The 17430-nt window shown below is 38.3% G+C and overlaps 1 protein-coding gene across 1 annotated transcript; it reads right to left on the bottom strand.

Moving 5' to 3' along the window:
• Nucleotides 1-281: 281 nt before the first annotated feature.
• On the bottom strand, nucleotides 282-15935 carry LOC306760825 (capZ-interacting protein). Its single transcript, XM_079246824.1, has 7 exons — nucleotides 15849-15935; nucleotides 4056-4142; nucleotides 3875-3946; nucleotides 2797-2859; nucleotides 1862-2065; nucleotides 884-1297; nucleotides 282-720 (listed from the first exon to the last, which is right to left on the bottom strand). The coding sequence occupies exons 1-7, from the start codon at nucleotides 15852-15854 to the stop codon at nucleotides 661-663; spliced, it is 906 nt and encodes a 301-aa protein (XP_079102950.1). The 5' UTR covers nucleotides 15855-15935; the 3' UTR covers nucleotides 282-660.
• Nucleotides 15936-17430: the final 1495 nt, after the last annotated feature.

Genomic DNA, 17430 nt, shown 5'->3' with positions numbered 1-17430 from the left:
ACTGGTGTCCAGAAGGTGTACAAAATGAATAATATGTACAGATAGAAAATTAATTTGCGTATATAACTGTAATAAAGTGCTTTTAACATGTGGAATCTTTTATAATGTGCACCAGACCCAAGAAAGCTGTTAGATATGCACATTTACAGGTGATTTTAAAAACACACATGATTTAGCCCTTATTTTAAAATCCAGCCATCTGACTGCGTCTTGAACAATACCACAGCACTATCACAAAGTTTGACTCAAACAACGCGGGATATAAAGTTTTCTTTGCATACTGTTTATTTGAACATCTCCTGATGACCCGAGCCACTCCATTGTATGACATTAGGTTGCATACAAAACAAGCTGAAAAATAGACCAACATACTGTACATGAACTACACAAAGCATATAATCTCAACTTAAAGTGATTTTGTATGACATCACGCATATATATGTCTGCATAAATTTAGGAAATCTAATATCTCTGCTTTCATCAGCCTATCATTCAGTATTTTGGAAATTCTGAACACATGACAGACTCCTGATGTGGAAGTGCACTCTTAACAAAGTCTTTGACTTGTTTGTAAAAAAAAATGTTAGAAAAACAGGAGTCTTGAAGACTTTGTGTGACAAGAAAGAAAGAAACTTCCTGCAGTCATGGTTACTGTCACACTCATTTCCATGTACACGATACAGCTGCCTCTCCTGACTCTCCAGTGCTTCCAGGCTTGTTCTATAAACAGCCAGGAGAGGGCGACAGAGGAAATTAAAAGGGCACAAACCAGAACATTTAAAACTGATTATCTCTTAAAAAGGAGTTTTCTTTATGAAAAGCACAGAATAACTTATACGTATACATTTTTTTTTCCTTTATCGTAAATATTCACAGTTCACACCCCATCATGTGCTTCCTGAGGCGTTTGCTCATCTTTAGTCTTAACATCATCCTCCATCTGCTCGACAGACTCGGAAAGCTTCTGTTCCTCCTCCTCCTCCAGAGGCTGTGCACACTTGTCTTGTTCCACTTCCTGCTGTGGTTTTCCCCTGTCATCTGGGTCACTCTGTGCTGCATCAGCTTCTATTTTTTCACAGTCTTCATCATTATTTTCAACTTTTTTTGGACCATCAAACTGCTCAAATTCAGTTTCCTCTGTCAGGTTGTCAAAAACCTGTTCCTTGTCCCCGTTTTCTTTTGGGGAGTACAGTTCACAGGGGGACAGATCGCTCGCAGTGGCTCCCGCCTCCTCTCCAACTGACCTCCTGTGCTGTCTTGTGGGAGGACGCCTCTTGAATGATAATCGCGCTCGTGTCTGTGATGCAGAGATGAGCAAGAACCACAAAGATGTTTTAACACTGTGAACATCTCGAACCAACAAGTTCTTATCAGTACATCAGAAATATAAAATATCAGTTATGCTCTAATCATTTCTGCAAACTGTTTTTGTATCTAATTGGTGTTTGCGTGCAAAAAGACATCACACAAATGGTAAGCAAGGTCTCTAACTAGGCTAAGGGGATTACATCCTCAATCCACCATCTTGCTCCAGCTTATCTCAGACCTGCTTAAACACAAGATGCACAGTGTCCAATGAAAAGCCCATCAGTGGAGAGTGCATGTGCATGGCTGTGACGTCATAGCTCACTTGGTAGCATGAGAGAGACTTCAGGGACTCCAAAGTAACAAGAGCTTCTTTTTATCTACTCTTCAATGTAGATCAAATGTTTTAACATATTAAATTGTATTTATAATTGAGCTCAAATAATCCCATGAATAGAATGCATCTGTTTAACATGCTAAAGCCACTGCATCGGTCCTGCAACAAACAGTCAGGTTTATTTATCTTTAGTATTCTAGCTTGCTTTGGCGTGTTTACCTTGTTAAAGCTTGGCAGTGGAGTGCCTTCAGGAGGGCTGTCGAAGCTGACGGGATCCTCATCTTCGCTGGACAGATGTGGCAGCCGCACGGTGGGGCTCAGGGGGCTGCAGGGTGTTGTTGGAGACAATGATGAAGGTGGCAGCTTTACATCAGGACTCTTGGGTGAAGGCAGCAGAGCAGTGGGTGACAGAGCAAGGTTGGCCTGCAGAGAGAAAGCAAGATACTGAAGCCGAAGCAACATAAAAACTCTTAGATTATGCGTGAACTGAAAAAAATTAAAAAGTAAACCATAAAATTTTCTTTGGGTAAAATTTAATCAGCACCGACTCGATTTGGACACATGGTTATTGTTATTATTAGGTGCTAATTTGGAATTGGGGAACAAATTGAAAACATTTAGAAAAGTAAACAGTCATTTTCCCATTAAACAGACCTCATGAACATAAAGTATTTCCCAGCTTTACACAAAACGTCGCTGTGCTTGCACGTGCCACCTAACCACTCCATAAAGTTCCTTCAAATGTTAAAAATACAGTAACAACCTGAAGACCAATACAAGTTGGTCTCCACCCCAAAGCGCACTCATGTTTAAAGGAGAGGATCCTACCTGCACTGGGGAGAAGAGGAAAAGGGAGAATCGGCAGCCCTTTTGTCCCATGGCTGCCCACCGTGTGAAACTAACTAGAGGATCTAGAGTGATGAGTTAGAGCCTCCCCAGAGCCTCTGTGGCCCTTCATCCCCTTATCCCATTAATCTGAGCCGATTGTGGCATCAGGAACAAACCCCTCCCTTTCCTCCCCAGTATGTGAATTGACACCAGCACAGCAGTAGGGGGCAGTTTTTGGAAATCCTCAATTTCCTGGCTAAACAAAATCCACATCATTAAACTGCATTACCAACCCCCCCCCCCCCCCCGTTACAGTTTAAACCAACCTGCAGTTTTTCAATGATGGCCGAGTTCTTCTTTGTCTTAATGGAACTGGGTGAAACAGTTTTCTGTGAGGGAAGAAAGAAAACAAAGTCCAGTCAAGGTGTCACACGTCCATTATTCCTCCCAAAACGACATTTTCTGCAAAACCTTAAAGTCATATTTTCTGCTACATGTCTGTTTCTGTTTGTCATCTGTTACTGCAGTCATATCTGCACCTGCTGCCTGCACAGGTCAGCAGAGTGAATAATCTGTGAAATGATGGGTGTACCTAAAGACAATAAATCTGTAAAAGACTAAACAGTTTAAAACACTTAACAGATGAATAAACCTCATAAATACCTAAAATCACAAAAAGGAAGGAAAAAATATAAATATTAATACTGTACGTGAACTAGAAAAACACTCGGAGAGCGCAAACCTCCGGCAAGGCCTTTAAAAAGTTCCTGGATCCAAACGGTGATCCGGATCAACACCAAAATTACATCAGTTCTTCCTTTTCTTATTTCCATCAACTCTGAAAATGTAATTAAAATCTATCCATAACTTTTTGCATTATCTTGAACACAAACAAACAAACAGATAAACGCAGGTAAAAACATAACCTCATTGGCAGAGGTAAACATTGTGGGACAAAAATGTATTTGTACAGTTGTAATTTTGCTTTATATGTGATTTTTTATTTGTTGAATAGACCTCTCATTTATTCATAGCTCTTCTCATTGTTGCTTCAGCCATTTCTGGTGCAAAATGACTTCAAATATGACTCAGCTTCCATAAATAACAACGTAAATATAACACAAAAACATAGGTACTGGTAGGTATGATAATACGCAAATAGGTTTGCCTGGCAAGCATCTTGCCGAAGCCTAAAACACATAAAAACAAACAAACAAACAGGACTTTCCTGATCTTCTAAGGACATTAAGAAAAGATAAAAAAAAAAAAAAAATGTAGGGTTGGCAACAAACTGAGACTGCAGTGAAAATAAAAACAAATACAAGTCTGTTTTCTGGGAACTTCCCACAAATTTCATAAAGCCAGATGCAGCACGTCATTCAGCAGAGGAAGCAAATCACTCACATCTGACTCCACATTATCATCCGATTGATTCTGCAGCTTCAGGGAACACGGAGGTCTTCTTCTAAACGGCAACTACAAACACGAAAGAGGAAGAAGAAGCAAAATGTGTAGTAACAATTCACAAACCACTTTCTTTTAAAAAATATATGTTCGTGAATGTGGTACTGTTTGAGACTGACACCTCATCACTGGAGTTGGGCATTGGCAGAATATGACCCTTGAACCTTCCAGCCAGTTCAGCCACAGATGGCTTGGATGGAGAATCCTTCTGCAAAAACCAAAAAACACAAAACAGAAAGATGTTTTATCTGAACAAGAGCTTTGACACATGCTCAAGTAGATTAGACAACTTGCATCCCCCGATTGAGGACAGGCATTATTTTGAGTAGAAATCACAACAATAAACCTCAACAATCCAAAATCATTGGATTATTTGACCATCATTGCAGCCTCTCACTATAACTGTGGGTTCAATCATTACTTCAGCTTTATTACCATATTAAAGTGGCAAACACCATCAGTGTTGTAGGAGGGACTTCCAGAGAAGCAAAACTGGGCTGGCCTTCTAAAAAAAAAAAATAAAGCCAGGGTTTTACTCCTTCTTTCTTCATGAGAAAATGCAGATGCATTGAGAAACACAGCATGGAGGATGAATTTCGGCTTCACCAGTATGTTGGCTTTGGCGCCACCTTTTGAGGAGCCCGTGTGAGGCGCACAGGAAGTGAGCTGTTTTCCCAGCAGCTGTTGAGCATCATGCGGCAGTGTGTGACAGCAGGGACCTTTGATCAGGGTCTATGCTGCTTCAGACTGTTATCACTTCTTGGCCCTTTTACTTTTCTCCCTCGTCTACTATTCCCAGGCTGATCACTACACAGCCCTCCTCCACACTTCCCTTTCACAACCAGTACCTCACTCCGCGTATCTGCGGCTGAAGTGATAAGTTGGCGTCGGACGGGAATTTAAGCTTTGAAAACATTTTTGCAGCAAGTGTTTAGATTGCTAATGGGTCAAGGCGTATGTTTACATATGTCTGCAGCCTGAGCTGTGCCAGGATTGTGTAAATTCTCATGCATCATGCTGCTATTTAATGATTTGCATCTTAGTCATTGCTTCTGGGGCCCCGCCCTTTCCTTCTCTGGCTTTCATACTACATCACATTTCCATCTTACTTCTACTGACCACTAAAAAGCTTTTCTCACAGCTGCCAATTCTGTCATGTTTCCTGGGTGTGTACTCCCAGTTCCTAATCCTTGCCTGCCTCCTCTGTGCACATTTTGAACCACTGCCCATGAAAACAAGGATCTCCCAGGCGTCACAGATACCACATGCTAATCACATGCGTTATTTTCCTTTCCCCCCTCCCTTGTTCTCAACATGACCTCACCACCTTGTTCCCTCCACCCAAATATGAAACAGCACCAGCTCGTCCAGCAGTGCCTCCACTCAGGCTTCTTTGTGTTCTCCTGATTCACATCCCGGCCCTTTTCCTCAGCTCTCCTTTCTCATACGTGATAAACAGCCATTAACCAGAGACCACCCACTTGCCTCTCCATTATTTGTAACTTCTAATTGTTAACTCTTTCCTGTCCTTCCAAAACAAACGCCTCTTCCAGACCAAGCTCAAGTCACAACAGTGTGAGTAAAATAAGCAGGGCTTTCTGCTAAAGCTGCTACTCGGCTACCTCAGCACTTGTACAACTCATGCTGGGAAAGAAATTTTGTTTATGTGTGGTCTCATGCAAAAGTGGGGTCATTTATTCACCACTATCACCAGTCTTTGTGAGGGTTCAGAGTTATCTAAAAGTAACACTAATGAATTTGGGCAGATTTTCTTACTGTGGCGCTCTCCAGGAAAGTCTAATTCAGCATCTGCCTTGCACCCTGTCTCTTCTCTGAGCTCTCCCCAGCCAGTAAAAGTCTGATGTAAACTTTTGTCTGATTTCTAGTTCTGTCTTGTTCTCTATATTTTCCTGTCATATTATAATGTCCTCTTGTCTTTGCTGAATCAGCCATAGTAAATACCCAAAATGACCAGTGTATGAATATCCAGTTGCAAAAGTGTGACAGCAACAGGATTGTGAATAATGAACATTAGTGTGTCATCAAAATTATTTTGAAGCAAAGAGCTTTAAGTTTGTAAAGTTATTTAGTGTTTTATAAGTGTTTTTGATGAAAACTAAAAATGATCTTAGTAACAGTGTAAACTTTTGATAGTAGACACTTACCATGGTTTATGATGATGGATACAGTTTTATTTATTTTTTTATGTAAAACTGACCAAAAAGAATAAAGAAATCCCCTGCCTTCAAGACAACAGTAATGTATTTATATATATATATATATATATATATATATATATATATATATATATATATATATATATATATATATATATATATATATAAAAGTAGAAATATCAAATTTAAGATTACAAACAAGAGTTTTAGCACTTGTTTTAAAAATAAAAAGCTAAAAATCCAAGATGATGCACTTCTTTATTATTTGAAGTGAAAGTACATATTTGTTTTCAGTTTTAACACTTTTGAAAAGAAAAAACAAGAAGAATTTGCACAGAGCTTTCTGTAGCAAGGTGAGAGTCAGACATTTTTTATCACAAAAGATTTTAGTTTCTCTCTTACATTAAGCATAGGGATGTGATTAAAGTCATTAAATCTTGTGTTCTGTGTTGTTTTCCAGATGTTTCCACATGCTACTCCTCATATCAAATGGTGGTTTTTCCCAGTCAGTTGTTGCTTTTTGGCCACTTTACATGAACCATGTAAAAAGTTTAAGTTTATTATGTTCACCTGTTAATGTTGAAGTGAAGCAGTTGTATTTGTTGTCAAGGATGTTTTTTATTTGTCATGTTGGCCTTGACTCTCCCTGAAATGTTGGTTTCTTTCTGTGTTGTTAAATGATCACTTTAAAATTAAAGTAAAGGTTAAGATGAAGAGGGTTCTTCTTTGCAAGCTACCTTACTTCTAATCTGGATTTTACTGTTTATTAATATAGTGTTGCAGATGTTATGGAACCAATACTTTTTCTTGTTTTATTTATTTTATTTATTTACTTTTAAGGACATTTATTTGGCCTATTTTGCTGCTGCCAGAAAAAATGTTGCAAGTCTTACAACAAGCCCCTGGTATGACTGATTTCCCTTCATAATTAGCAAATGATTATTAAATTATTTTCAGAATTCATCCTGTCCAGCAACATGTTGCCCTACTGCAGCCAAAGACATAAATATCAGTGAGTTTTTATAATTTGCCTTTCTAGCAATCCTTTACAAGATGTTGTATCAACAAAAGGGGAAATGCTTCTTGAAAACACTTTGCATCCTCTTGTGTTTTTTCCTGCTTTGTGGTAGTCAATTATTTACATTTTCAAAGTGCGAAGCAGCTCCTTAAAGGAGTCCAGTTACGATGTTTGTTGGAAAGTCGTCCGATGAGTCAATATTTACATCACCTGTCCTGACAAATAATGACAAGTTATAGCCCTTACAGGCTAATAAGGTCAGAAAAACTTGGTTCTTAGATCTCTTAGATTGCCGTTATGCAAGGATACCACTTTCCCTCTCTTATTCACTTTTAAAGAACAAAAATCTTAAAAAATTATTGCTTCAAACATTGAAAAGAAAATATAAAATTTTAACTAAGTTAACAAAGTTGAGCAACGAAAGAGAAGTTAAATACATGTCTAAAGGATAGCCTAATCGTGATGTCAAGTTTGAAACTAAGTTTATCCCACCTAATCTTTGTTTGAACATCATCTTATTGTTTTTACATTTAAACCAGTGTGACATATTTGATGCAAACGGTTTCTGAGACATTTAGCACCACTTTAGGATTCAACCTTTGATCAAAATCCTGTGGATTCTTTGAACTATCTGATTTTTGTTTTCTATACCTTAATGGACACCAAAAAGCAGAAGATTACACAATATAAACATTTTGACATATCACATAGTAATAGATATCCCCAAAAAATGAAGGTAGTTTTTTTTATTTTGCATTTTGTTAAAGGGACAAATAAAGACCTCATGTTCAAAGAATTTGACTAATCATTTTTTTCATGGGTTGTATCTTTATGGGTTAAACTGGATCAACATGACAGCTGCTGTGTGATAAGATGGGACTCCATCTTCTACATTTTTTGTCTATTTTCACCATACTGAACAGACTGGTTGCTGCACTGGGAACACCGTGGGATGAAACATAATGAATGGCCACTGATAATTTAGGTCTTTGATAGTTTGTCTTTTCTTCTCATATAAAAAATGTCTGAATATATTTTTTTATTTTGATCTGTTCACAAACAAACCAGAAGCAAGAGCTGTGTAACTGAGACAAAGTGACGTGATACTACAGTGAGCCATGCAAGGGCTGAGTTGCTTATCAGTGCTGAACATGCGTTGCACTGCTGGGACCCCAAGCTCAGCTCTGAAAGAGTGGGAAACTATGTTAGTCTGCAGGAGAGAGCAGGGCAAACTATTTCTGGGGCTCTAGGTCTGGGAAAAAGCCCCAGAGCCGTTCAGGGAGCCTGGATCATGGCTTTGCTCTGTAACCCCTCAGCTCCTCAGAGAGTGTGCGCGCATATGTTAGACCACATCTGAAACAAACGTTAATCAAGCATACAGAGCAATTGAGCATGTCTAAAGAAGGAAATAACAAAAAAACAACTTCTCAAAGTGGTGCTTTCACCATGTAACTTAAGTGTCTTTCAAAAAAAGTCTTGCAGCTCCGGCTTCCCAGGAAATGTTCATTTAGACTTGTTGTAACATAAAAAACAAACTCTTTCTAAGAAAAAGTGTTTTATCTGCAGTTGCAATGGTTTCAAAGTCAAGACAAATTAAAATTTCTAAAAACACGCATTTCCTCCCTGTGCTGTGTTTAATAAAGGTAATCTCAGCAGTGTGTTTATTTCCGGACTGTGGATGGAAACACGAGGTTTACAATATGACCAGCAGATGCAAAAGGAAAAAAGAGGCAGAGAGATCACACAAAGCCAGTTATTGTCTGTTCCTGTGATTCTCATTTCTAGAGGCAGTAGAAAAGAAGCACATGATATCAGGCCCAGTTAATACCAAGCAGTAAACATTTGCTTGATATAATAGCAGTAATCTGAGGCCAACAGACCATGCAACCTATTACTGAGCTAATAAAGATGCTGTCTGACTGTAGACGTTAAAATGTTCTGTGAAAATAACTACATCCTCATTATGTCTTTAAATGCAGTAAAATGTGTAACAGGAAAGAGAGAAACCACAAATTGGGCTTTTTTTGTTCATAAGTCACCAAGATCTCAAAGAAACTACCACAGGATCCTGTTCTGTTCCATTACTTGTTCAGTACTAACAAACCAAAACAGCTGCTGACACAGACTGGTACATGTTTATAAGTGGAACAAATATGGAATAAAACAAGCTGTCGGAAGATGAATTCCAATGTACCAAGTACAGAAAGCTGTTGATAAAAGTAACTTTCCCTGAAACGGACCACAAAACCAAAATGTTTCTCTTAAATGAGATAACGTGCCTCAACAAATGCATTTCCAGAGTCTTTGAAACACTTTTCAGCTACAGTTTATCAGATTCTGGAGATATGCAAACTGAAGATAGCATGCAATGTGATATTTCAGTACAACAGCAGCAGCCTGTCATCTATATAACCTAACAATAATAAGAAAAAGAAGTTAAGTAAATTCAAACGTCACTGTAAGGATTGCTTAGACAAGAAAGCATTTGGGGATCCACATGGTGTTCTGGTATTCGTATCCATCCTTATCCAACAAGAATGAAAGGAACAAATAAACATCTGGACAGATAATTTGATGTTTGGCAAGGAAGCCAATTTACACAGAAAAACAGGATTTGTAGAAGCCATGTGGGTCGCCTAACTCCATCGCTGTGTAGTTTTGGTAGAGTGCCACTAAATTTGGAGTCGTCTCTGCTTAGCAGTATATGTAAGGTCATATTCTGCTGTGGTTCGCAGTCGTTTATGCAATGATGGAGTTAAAACAATCATAACACAGTAAACTCGAAAGTTTCTGACCTTGTCAAAGTACATTAAATACAAATTAACATGTATGTGGAGACTTTAATAAGTGATGTGACATGTAAAACCTTTGCCTTTGCACAATTTCATGTCTCTAAAGACTGACATAAAACAGGAGGGGGTAACTCAAAGGCGGCAGTCCTGCAAGTGTTCATTGTTTCCCTCCTGCAACACACCTGACACACATCAGACTTAATGATCAGATTTGTGCATAGCTTGACATCAAACTCTGCACTAGTTTGCTAACTAGCCATTGATTTGAGTCACACCTGCAGGAATACCGCCGTCGAGGACCGGAGTTACCCACCCCTGACATAAAAGAACCAAATAACTCCTCTGTGGTCAGTTTTGGCTTCTCCATTCTCACATCTTTGTATCTCACATAAAGAGGCAAAGTGGAAGGAAATCTGTTGACTTAGCAAAGCTTAAAGAACACCTTGCAAAATGGCCGCACGGTCAAAAGCCTTCAACATTTTTAATAAAATCTGACACATAAACCCTGCATCAAGTCAGGGGTACAGATGTGTAAACAATATGTCAACATAAAAACTGTTATTTTTAGTTATTTTTAATATTAAATAAAATGGGATGAGTGGGGGTTGGCAGGGTTTAACTTTTAAAAAACTGTGGTAGCTCCAAATATCAGCAGCAATTCATCAACGTATTAAGAGATAGATAGATATTATATATATATTTGGTTGTTAGACTTCTTTGAGTTTCTACTGACTTTTGAAGAAAAAATAAACAATATGAATCTTTCTCCTGAACTTTTCCACACAAGGCTGAGTAACCAAATACAAAACCTACAATATTTCCATCACTTGCTGATGCAAGGTGATCACCTCCCTACTGTGTGTGTGAGACACTGTGTTACTGAGTGTCGACTTTGATTTGTAATCTGGCGAAATCCTTTAATCTGATTTTAATTTGTCAGATCCATCAATTTTTCTTTATTTTTACGTTTCTGGAACTGAAACCAGCAAAAAGTGTCTCCGTTTTACTTTTTTCGAAACTTGTACTTCGTCTTTGATGCTGCTTTCATTGTCATGCTGATTCAGTTGTGGTAAAAGTGACGGTCTTAATATAAAAAAAGGGGAAGTGTTGCATTTATTCATTGTTAACCAGAGAAAATCCGGTTTGTGCATGTGTTAATAGTTCATTAAATATTAGGATTAGTATTAGAACACCCTAAATACACATGGGATTGCAAATGTGGATAAATAGAAAGTATATGCCTATTTCTTTTTTGCGTGTACACACATTTTTAGCCATGAAACTACAATTGTTCAAACTACACAGTTTGAACAGTTTGGCTCAAAATCTACCTCAGAATATTTGTATTACATAAACAGAGGCTTGGTGTACCTGATACGCTGGTGATTTTGCACCAGTGACTGAAAAGGGCGTCATATTATAACTTTTATAAGACATACATAAGTTTGTTTATGTGCATCTTTAATGGAAGAAGTGAGCTTTCTTCCATCTTGGAGTTGCAGTTCTTACTGAAATAAAGATTATGAATACTCAGCTCAGTCAAAAAGTCTGAGAACAAAAAAAAGAGTTCAGTTTCCAAGAACTACAATGAAAATTTGTGAGGTTGTTTTAGTTTCAGTCAGCAGTCATTTCAGTTTCTCAGAGTTCTCATTTCAGAAGACCGGCGGGGCTTGACATGTTCATGCTGACAGGATGCATCTGACTCAAGACCTCCAAACAGATTTTTGTCTCAGTGCAATTATAAATCTAATTATTTTAAAAGTGAACTTGTTAAGAAATCAGGAATAGTTGTGACATCAGCCTTCACTGAAATGCTAAATGTGACTTGGTTGAGGGGGGTTGGGTTAACGGCACTTGCAGAATAGAAGCAGCTTGTAGCACTTATGTTTGCAATCCTTTCTGCCAAAAAAGGAAAAAAAGCATGGCCAAACGCCAAAATTAGAAAAGGGTGGTGCAGGCAGCATGGACTTGCTCTTGTGTGGGGAGATCTGAAAGTAAGTTATGAACTCACCATGATGTAGCTGTGAAGTTTCTACATCCATTGGATGACTTGCTGTTCTCATTCTAAGACTCTATACCAACAAATTCCAACATGCTTAACAATCCGCAGGCCTAAAGACAACTCAAAAAACCAGCTTTAACTGATGTTAACTGTGAACTCAGTCATGATGATTTGGTTAAGCTGCATTTACAGATGTCACATGCAGCAATTCATTGCATAACTTCTACGCTTTTCTTGTTTTCTTGTCTGTAGTTCACTCTGCACCTTCTGGATCTTGTTATCCATGCATTACTTTGGACTGGAACTCCATGAAGCAGAGTCTAACCCAAACAGCAAGACTCAAAGTACCTTGCATATAGTATTAGAGAAATTAAAGCAAATCACATTGTTTAGAAAAGAAAAAAAATCCCAATAAAAAGATAATGAGGTTTCATGAACCTTTTAATTGGTAATGAAGGTGCAACTATTTACCAATGAGCCAAGCTGCCACACAAGTCAAAACAGAGATGTAAAGGCAGACAACAAAGGCAGAACCTTTGCAACAACTTAATCTATAATCTTTCTGAGTAAAACTATCACATCTAGGTCTGAAAGTGTGTCATACTAACCACATGTGCACCCTGTAAAAGCACAGTGGAGCTAATTGAATCTCATTCAAGATACAAGTCTTGAGACTTGATTTAAAAGCATAAAGGGTTTTCTTTGTCATCCCAAAGCACATCCTTTGAGTCACTCTGTCATGAAAAACACACATAACTGTCTTCTAAAAGAGGAAAAATTTGCAAAGCCTTATTTTAAAATTTTTTAATACCCGCATCATCTTTTTACTATCTTTAACAACTGCATTGCAGTTTTGTAAAACACTTCTCCACTGCTCCAGAATATGGTTAAAACCTCAGCAGAAAATAATCTTTTGTTCATGCTGCAAACTTGTGTGACTTTCTGGCAAAGTGAGATGCAAAATTCTCTCAGATAAGGCCCAACTAAGCAGCGCCACAAGTGATCTTTAGAGAAGTTAACCTTTATAAGAGTAATGTAACTGACACAGCAACAAAAGCTCAGTTTGCCAGAAAGCCAGTTCTTGCTTTTGCAGCATTATTCACAGGGAAGCTGAAGGTGTTGTGCAATAGCAAGAGACGGACTGGCTTCTGCAAAATCATAAAGATTCTGCAGAAACTAATTTCCCAGTTATGTCATTTGGGATGTTTAAAGTTCTTACATCAGAACACGATGCAGTTAAACTATGTGGCCATGAGGCTCAAAGTGTGCTAAGAGATAATATTAAAGACAGATAATGTGAAAAAAAGGGAAAAAAATGTTTTTAAATGTCCCACGAGATGCTGATAATTCCTGTTATTATCCCATCACGTTATCAAGGCTCTTTAATTAAAAGACTTTAACAGCTATACCAGTGATGCAGAAAGAAACATTTTACACACCCATGTGGGATGTCGTCAGATCCAACCATAACAATTCTGTGACAGAAAAGACAACAGTTTCTTAGTTGTTGCTTGCTGCTGACGTTCTATTTATTGCAATACATGAGTAAAGGTGTGAGTAAACGGGCTCGTAGTCATACTGTGACAGTGACGTCAACGACTCATTAGCAAGTGGTTGGTACAGACTGTTATTGGTCTATTAAGTTTACTATGCATTACATAATAAATGTGCTCACCATATGGTTGGCGAGGCAATCCCAAATCCTCACTCCTCCAGCTGTGGAGTTGTTTTTCCATCAAAGGAAAACCACCACTCAACAAAACACACATCTATGCAGTGGAAATCAGGTGCATGCGTGCACACTCTACTGCAAAACTTTCCAGTTTGCCCATTAGCAGTTTGTCGTTCCAGCGTAGGAAATATAAAAAAAACAGGAATTTCCATGAATTAATGCTCTGAAAAACTACCCAGCATTCACAACTTTCCTGTGAGGCTTTCAATAAAACTACTGATGATCACACCGAATAGGAAACTGGAAAAAATCAGGACGACTCATTTACAAACAGCAGGGAACCAGTCACTCATATTTTCATGACTGTGCACATGAAAAGCCTGATGAAACACAACAGGTCAGCAATCTTTGGACTATAGATTTAAAAGCAGAACTGCCCAGATTAATCACCAAAAAATTATCTTCTAGCAGCGCTTTGGCCAAATAGCTCTCCAGGTGGAACCATTAAGTTCACAGGTTCAGTGTGTTTAATGTTAAAAACAAGTTACAAATAACAACATACCCAACATCTCCTTCTACCTCACCCCAAACCAGTCTTATCTTCAAGTTATTCTACAGCGGTTATATATTTATTCATGATATTTCACAGGAGAACAGCAAATATAAACTGCATTGCTTGGATCTTCATCACTGCTAAATGCAGATGAATGAAGTTACAGTATTATCTCAGCCTGACCTTTTAATTCAACATTGGTCCTTTTCCCAGTATACATGCACAGGAAGATATGAAACTTTTTCATTAAAGAATGCCCAATTGCAGTGAAAAATTGCACATAGAGTGCATTTCTAATTTTGTGGGAGATTGTGTCAATCACAATGATGTATTTTCTGCACTGTCATCTTTAAGTTACTTGAAGAATAATTTTGACAGATGAAGCTGTGATCATATAATCAGGAGAACAAAGAAACTGGAAATAATTCATACAACGAAGAGTTGACATGTAGTCTCAATGTGTTTCAGTTATAATTTGGGACTAATGTGGCCGTCGGTAAAAAGGAGGAAATTTGTGTATGAGAGCAGCTTTACTGGGAATTCAGCTCTACTAATGTACGTTTGTGATTGACTGTTTTTACAAAAGGAGACACAAAAATTCAAAACAGTGCTTTAGCAGCAAAGTCTAGACTTGCTAACACCTAAGTACAGGAGCTTTCAACCTCCAGTTGCACAATCTGAGTGTGTTAGCTCAGTTTGAAACGGTCGATTTTTTGTAAAACCAACATGCTTACAAATCAAAAGAGCATTTTTGGTTCTGAGCCATGTAAATATGATCCCTTGCAAAACTAACGGCTTAAACTGATGCTGTCAGACTCAGATAAAGTCAAACTCATGCAGTTAAAAACACAACTTTCAGTAGTTAAATGCATCACCTAGTTCTGAAAATTATGTCCTGAATGTGAGAAAAAGCTTTCTTGCAGATTACTTCCCTGCTGTCTGGTGTGCTGTGAGGAGAAGAAAATGGGTGTTTCTCTGCTTCCTACATGACATTAAATTATTTTAAAGGGCGGAATGAGCTTATAAATAACTAGGGAAGAGGCCACAAAACTCGCAGCAAACCTTACAGAACAGAAACGAGGGGAAAGGGGAGCAAATCCTCTCATACCAGACAGAGGTGGATGAGGAGTTTGGCCTTTGACATCGAGGTGAGGGGATTGAACAAGGATTCAACAAAACCACTAATGACAGTCACTCCACACATTTGCAGCACACAAACCGTGGCTCGTGACAGATGATCCATCAGCTCTATTTCCTTCCTTGTACACTGTAGTCACTTGTTATGAAATTTGCCTGAAACACACTGAGGCAGAGCAGTAACAAATGTGTGTAATTTCATGTGACAGCGCATGTGTGCGCACATACATTTCAAAAAGTTTCAAAAATGCAAGCGGTGTAAAAGAAAAGTTAAACTTAATCAAACGGGGAAGGTTTAGCCTGAAGGAGTCACAATGAGACAAGCTCATTATAAACAACAACAACAAAATAAATAAATAAACGGCTGCATAAACAAGTTCTGACAACTTAAAGATGATCACAACATGACGCAGCATCAAAACACTGTAAATTCACTTTGAGTCCTCTGATGTAATGTTTCAATTTAAGCCACACCAAGGAAAACACATAACCACAGCGAAAATGTCAAAAACATCTGGCTTACAAGTCCAGGAGGACAACGCTGGGAGTGGAATAGTTCCTACCTCCATCCTGGAGAAAGCGCCAGAGATCGTCCCCTCCTGCTTTCTTTTCCCTTCGCTTCAGCTTTTTGGAACAAAGTGAGCCCTACTCGATGAGAAAAGTGAGACAGAGAGCCGAGCTGTGTTTATATCTGGAGCCAAATCAGCCTCGTGGACGTAGAAGAGGAGGGGCGCACAACTTTTACGCACATGAAGTAGCAACAAGGTGGTATGTGGCACGGAGGAGTGTGTGCGCGCAACAGACTTGCTGGCCGGAGTTTCTTCTCCTTTAACTGTAATTATTGTTGAAAACATGCATTAAATCTGTAATTCTCTTTCTTGGGTTGTAGCATTCTTCCTTTCTATTTTATAAAATGCAGCTCTTTTGTGAAGAGAATAACCTAAACTTGACATAACGTGAACATTTTGTAAAATTGACCAAAACAAAAAAAAAGTCACTGCGTCCTAACAGAAAAACAGAGACAGCATGGAAAATATGGTTCCTCTAACTCCACCTAGTGTTAACCCTTTCTTACTCACATGTTTTAAAACATTTTTTCAAAGGTTTCCTTTGGCCCCCATTAACAAAACGTTTATAGATTAAACAAAAACAAAAACCTCCCACCATTGTAGTCGCGTAGTTGGCGTCCAGGCAGCTTGCAAGCTTTTTTTAAATTTATTTGTCATTTCTTTGTTCTTTCAGTTTATTTTGATTTCTTTCTGTGTCCATGTTGAATTTTGGTCTAGTCGAAGCATCTCAGTTACTTGGTTAGGTTTAGGAAAATATTCTTGGCTCTGATTCATCACCGGATGCACTGAGAAACACTTTTTCACTGAGTCAAATAATACACCAAGCTTAAATTTTAGAGCAGCTCAAAAATTAATTTGGCCTTATTATCTTTAAGTATTATGGTTAAGTTGACGGTTATCTTGATAAAACAAAAGACCAATTTCTCAACATAACAAGATAAATTAACTTATCATTTGAAAATGAGATAAAAGAATAATTGATTCGGCATCTCAAGATAACCATCAAAATGAGTAATTGCCAGCATGGCCTCTCTCAGCCTCCGTTGTCCTTCCTCTGACATAATAATATAAATAGTCTGTTCACATCCTTGCAGGTGCAGGATGTAACAAGATCGAAGGGCAGAAATGTGTGATATGTCTGATTTAAAAAACTATGTTTTTATTGGTTTCTAATCACTTTACTAAAATAACTGTTCTGGTTTTATTCTTTCAGAATGAGCCATTTATGTTAACTTGCTGGGGCTCCACACACACGGCAGCTGCTATGTTAGTGACTTTGGTGTTTTTTTACTTTGGTGTCTCTGAAAAGATAAACAACTGTGTGTGTCATGAAAGACATCTGGTCTTTAAGACAGCCATACTGGCTTCATTTATTAGGTGCTAGAGCACCGTTTGGGATAAGTATTGCCTTAAAGACACACTGTGAATCTTGCATGTCCATGTGGGGACTGCAGATAAGGTCCCACATGGGTTTCCACGGTGACCTCACTTGTGTTTGGCCGTATTGGTTTGAAGTTGGTTCTGACTGGTTTTCAGCTGGGGCCAATTTAGCCAGCCTACATGGGCTTCCATGCCC

The sequence above is a fragment of the Telmatherina bonti genome (genome assembly GCF_933228915.1).
Source record: "Telmatherina bonti genome assembly, chromosome: 9".
NCBI lineage: Eukaryota > Metazoa > Chordata > Actinopteri > Atheriniformes > Telmatherinidae > Telmatherina > Telmatherina bonti.
Note: the sequence above shows the minus strand (reverse complement) of the source record. Positions and strands in the feature narration are given on the sequence as shown.

What these genes read in the sequence shown, in the direction of transcription:
- LOC306760825 (XM_079246824.1), bottom strand. An exon ending in CACTGCCAAGCTTTAACAAG is followed by an intron (nt 1,298 to 1,861) that starts GTAAACACGCCA and finishes TCTGCATCACAG; the next exon opens with ACACGAGCGCGATTATCATT. An exon ending in CTCAGGAAGCACATGATGGG is followed by an intron (nt 721 to 883) that starts GTGTGAACTGTG and finishes GGCTGTTTATAG; the next exon opens with AACAAGCCTGGAAGCACTGG.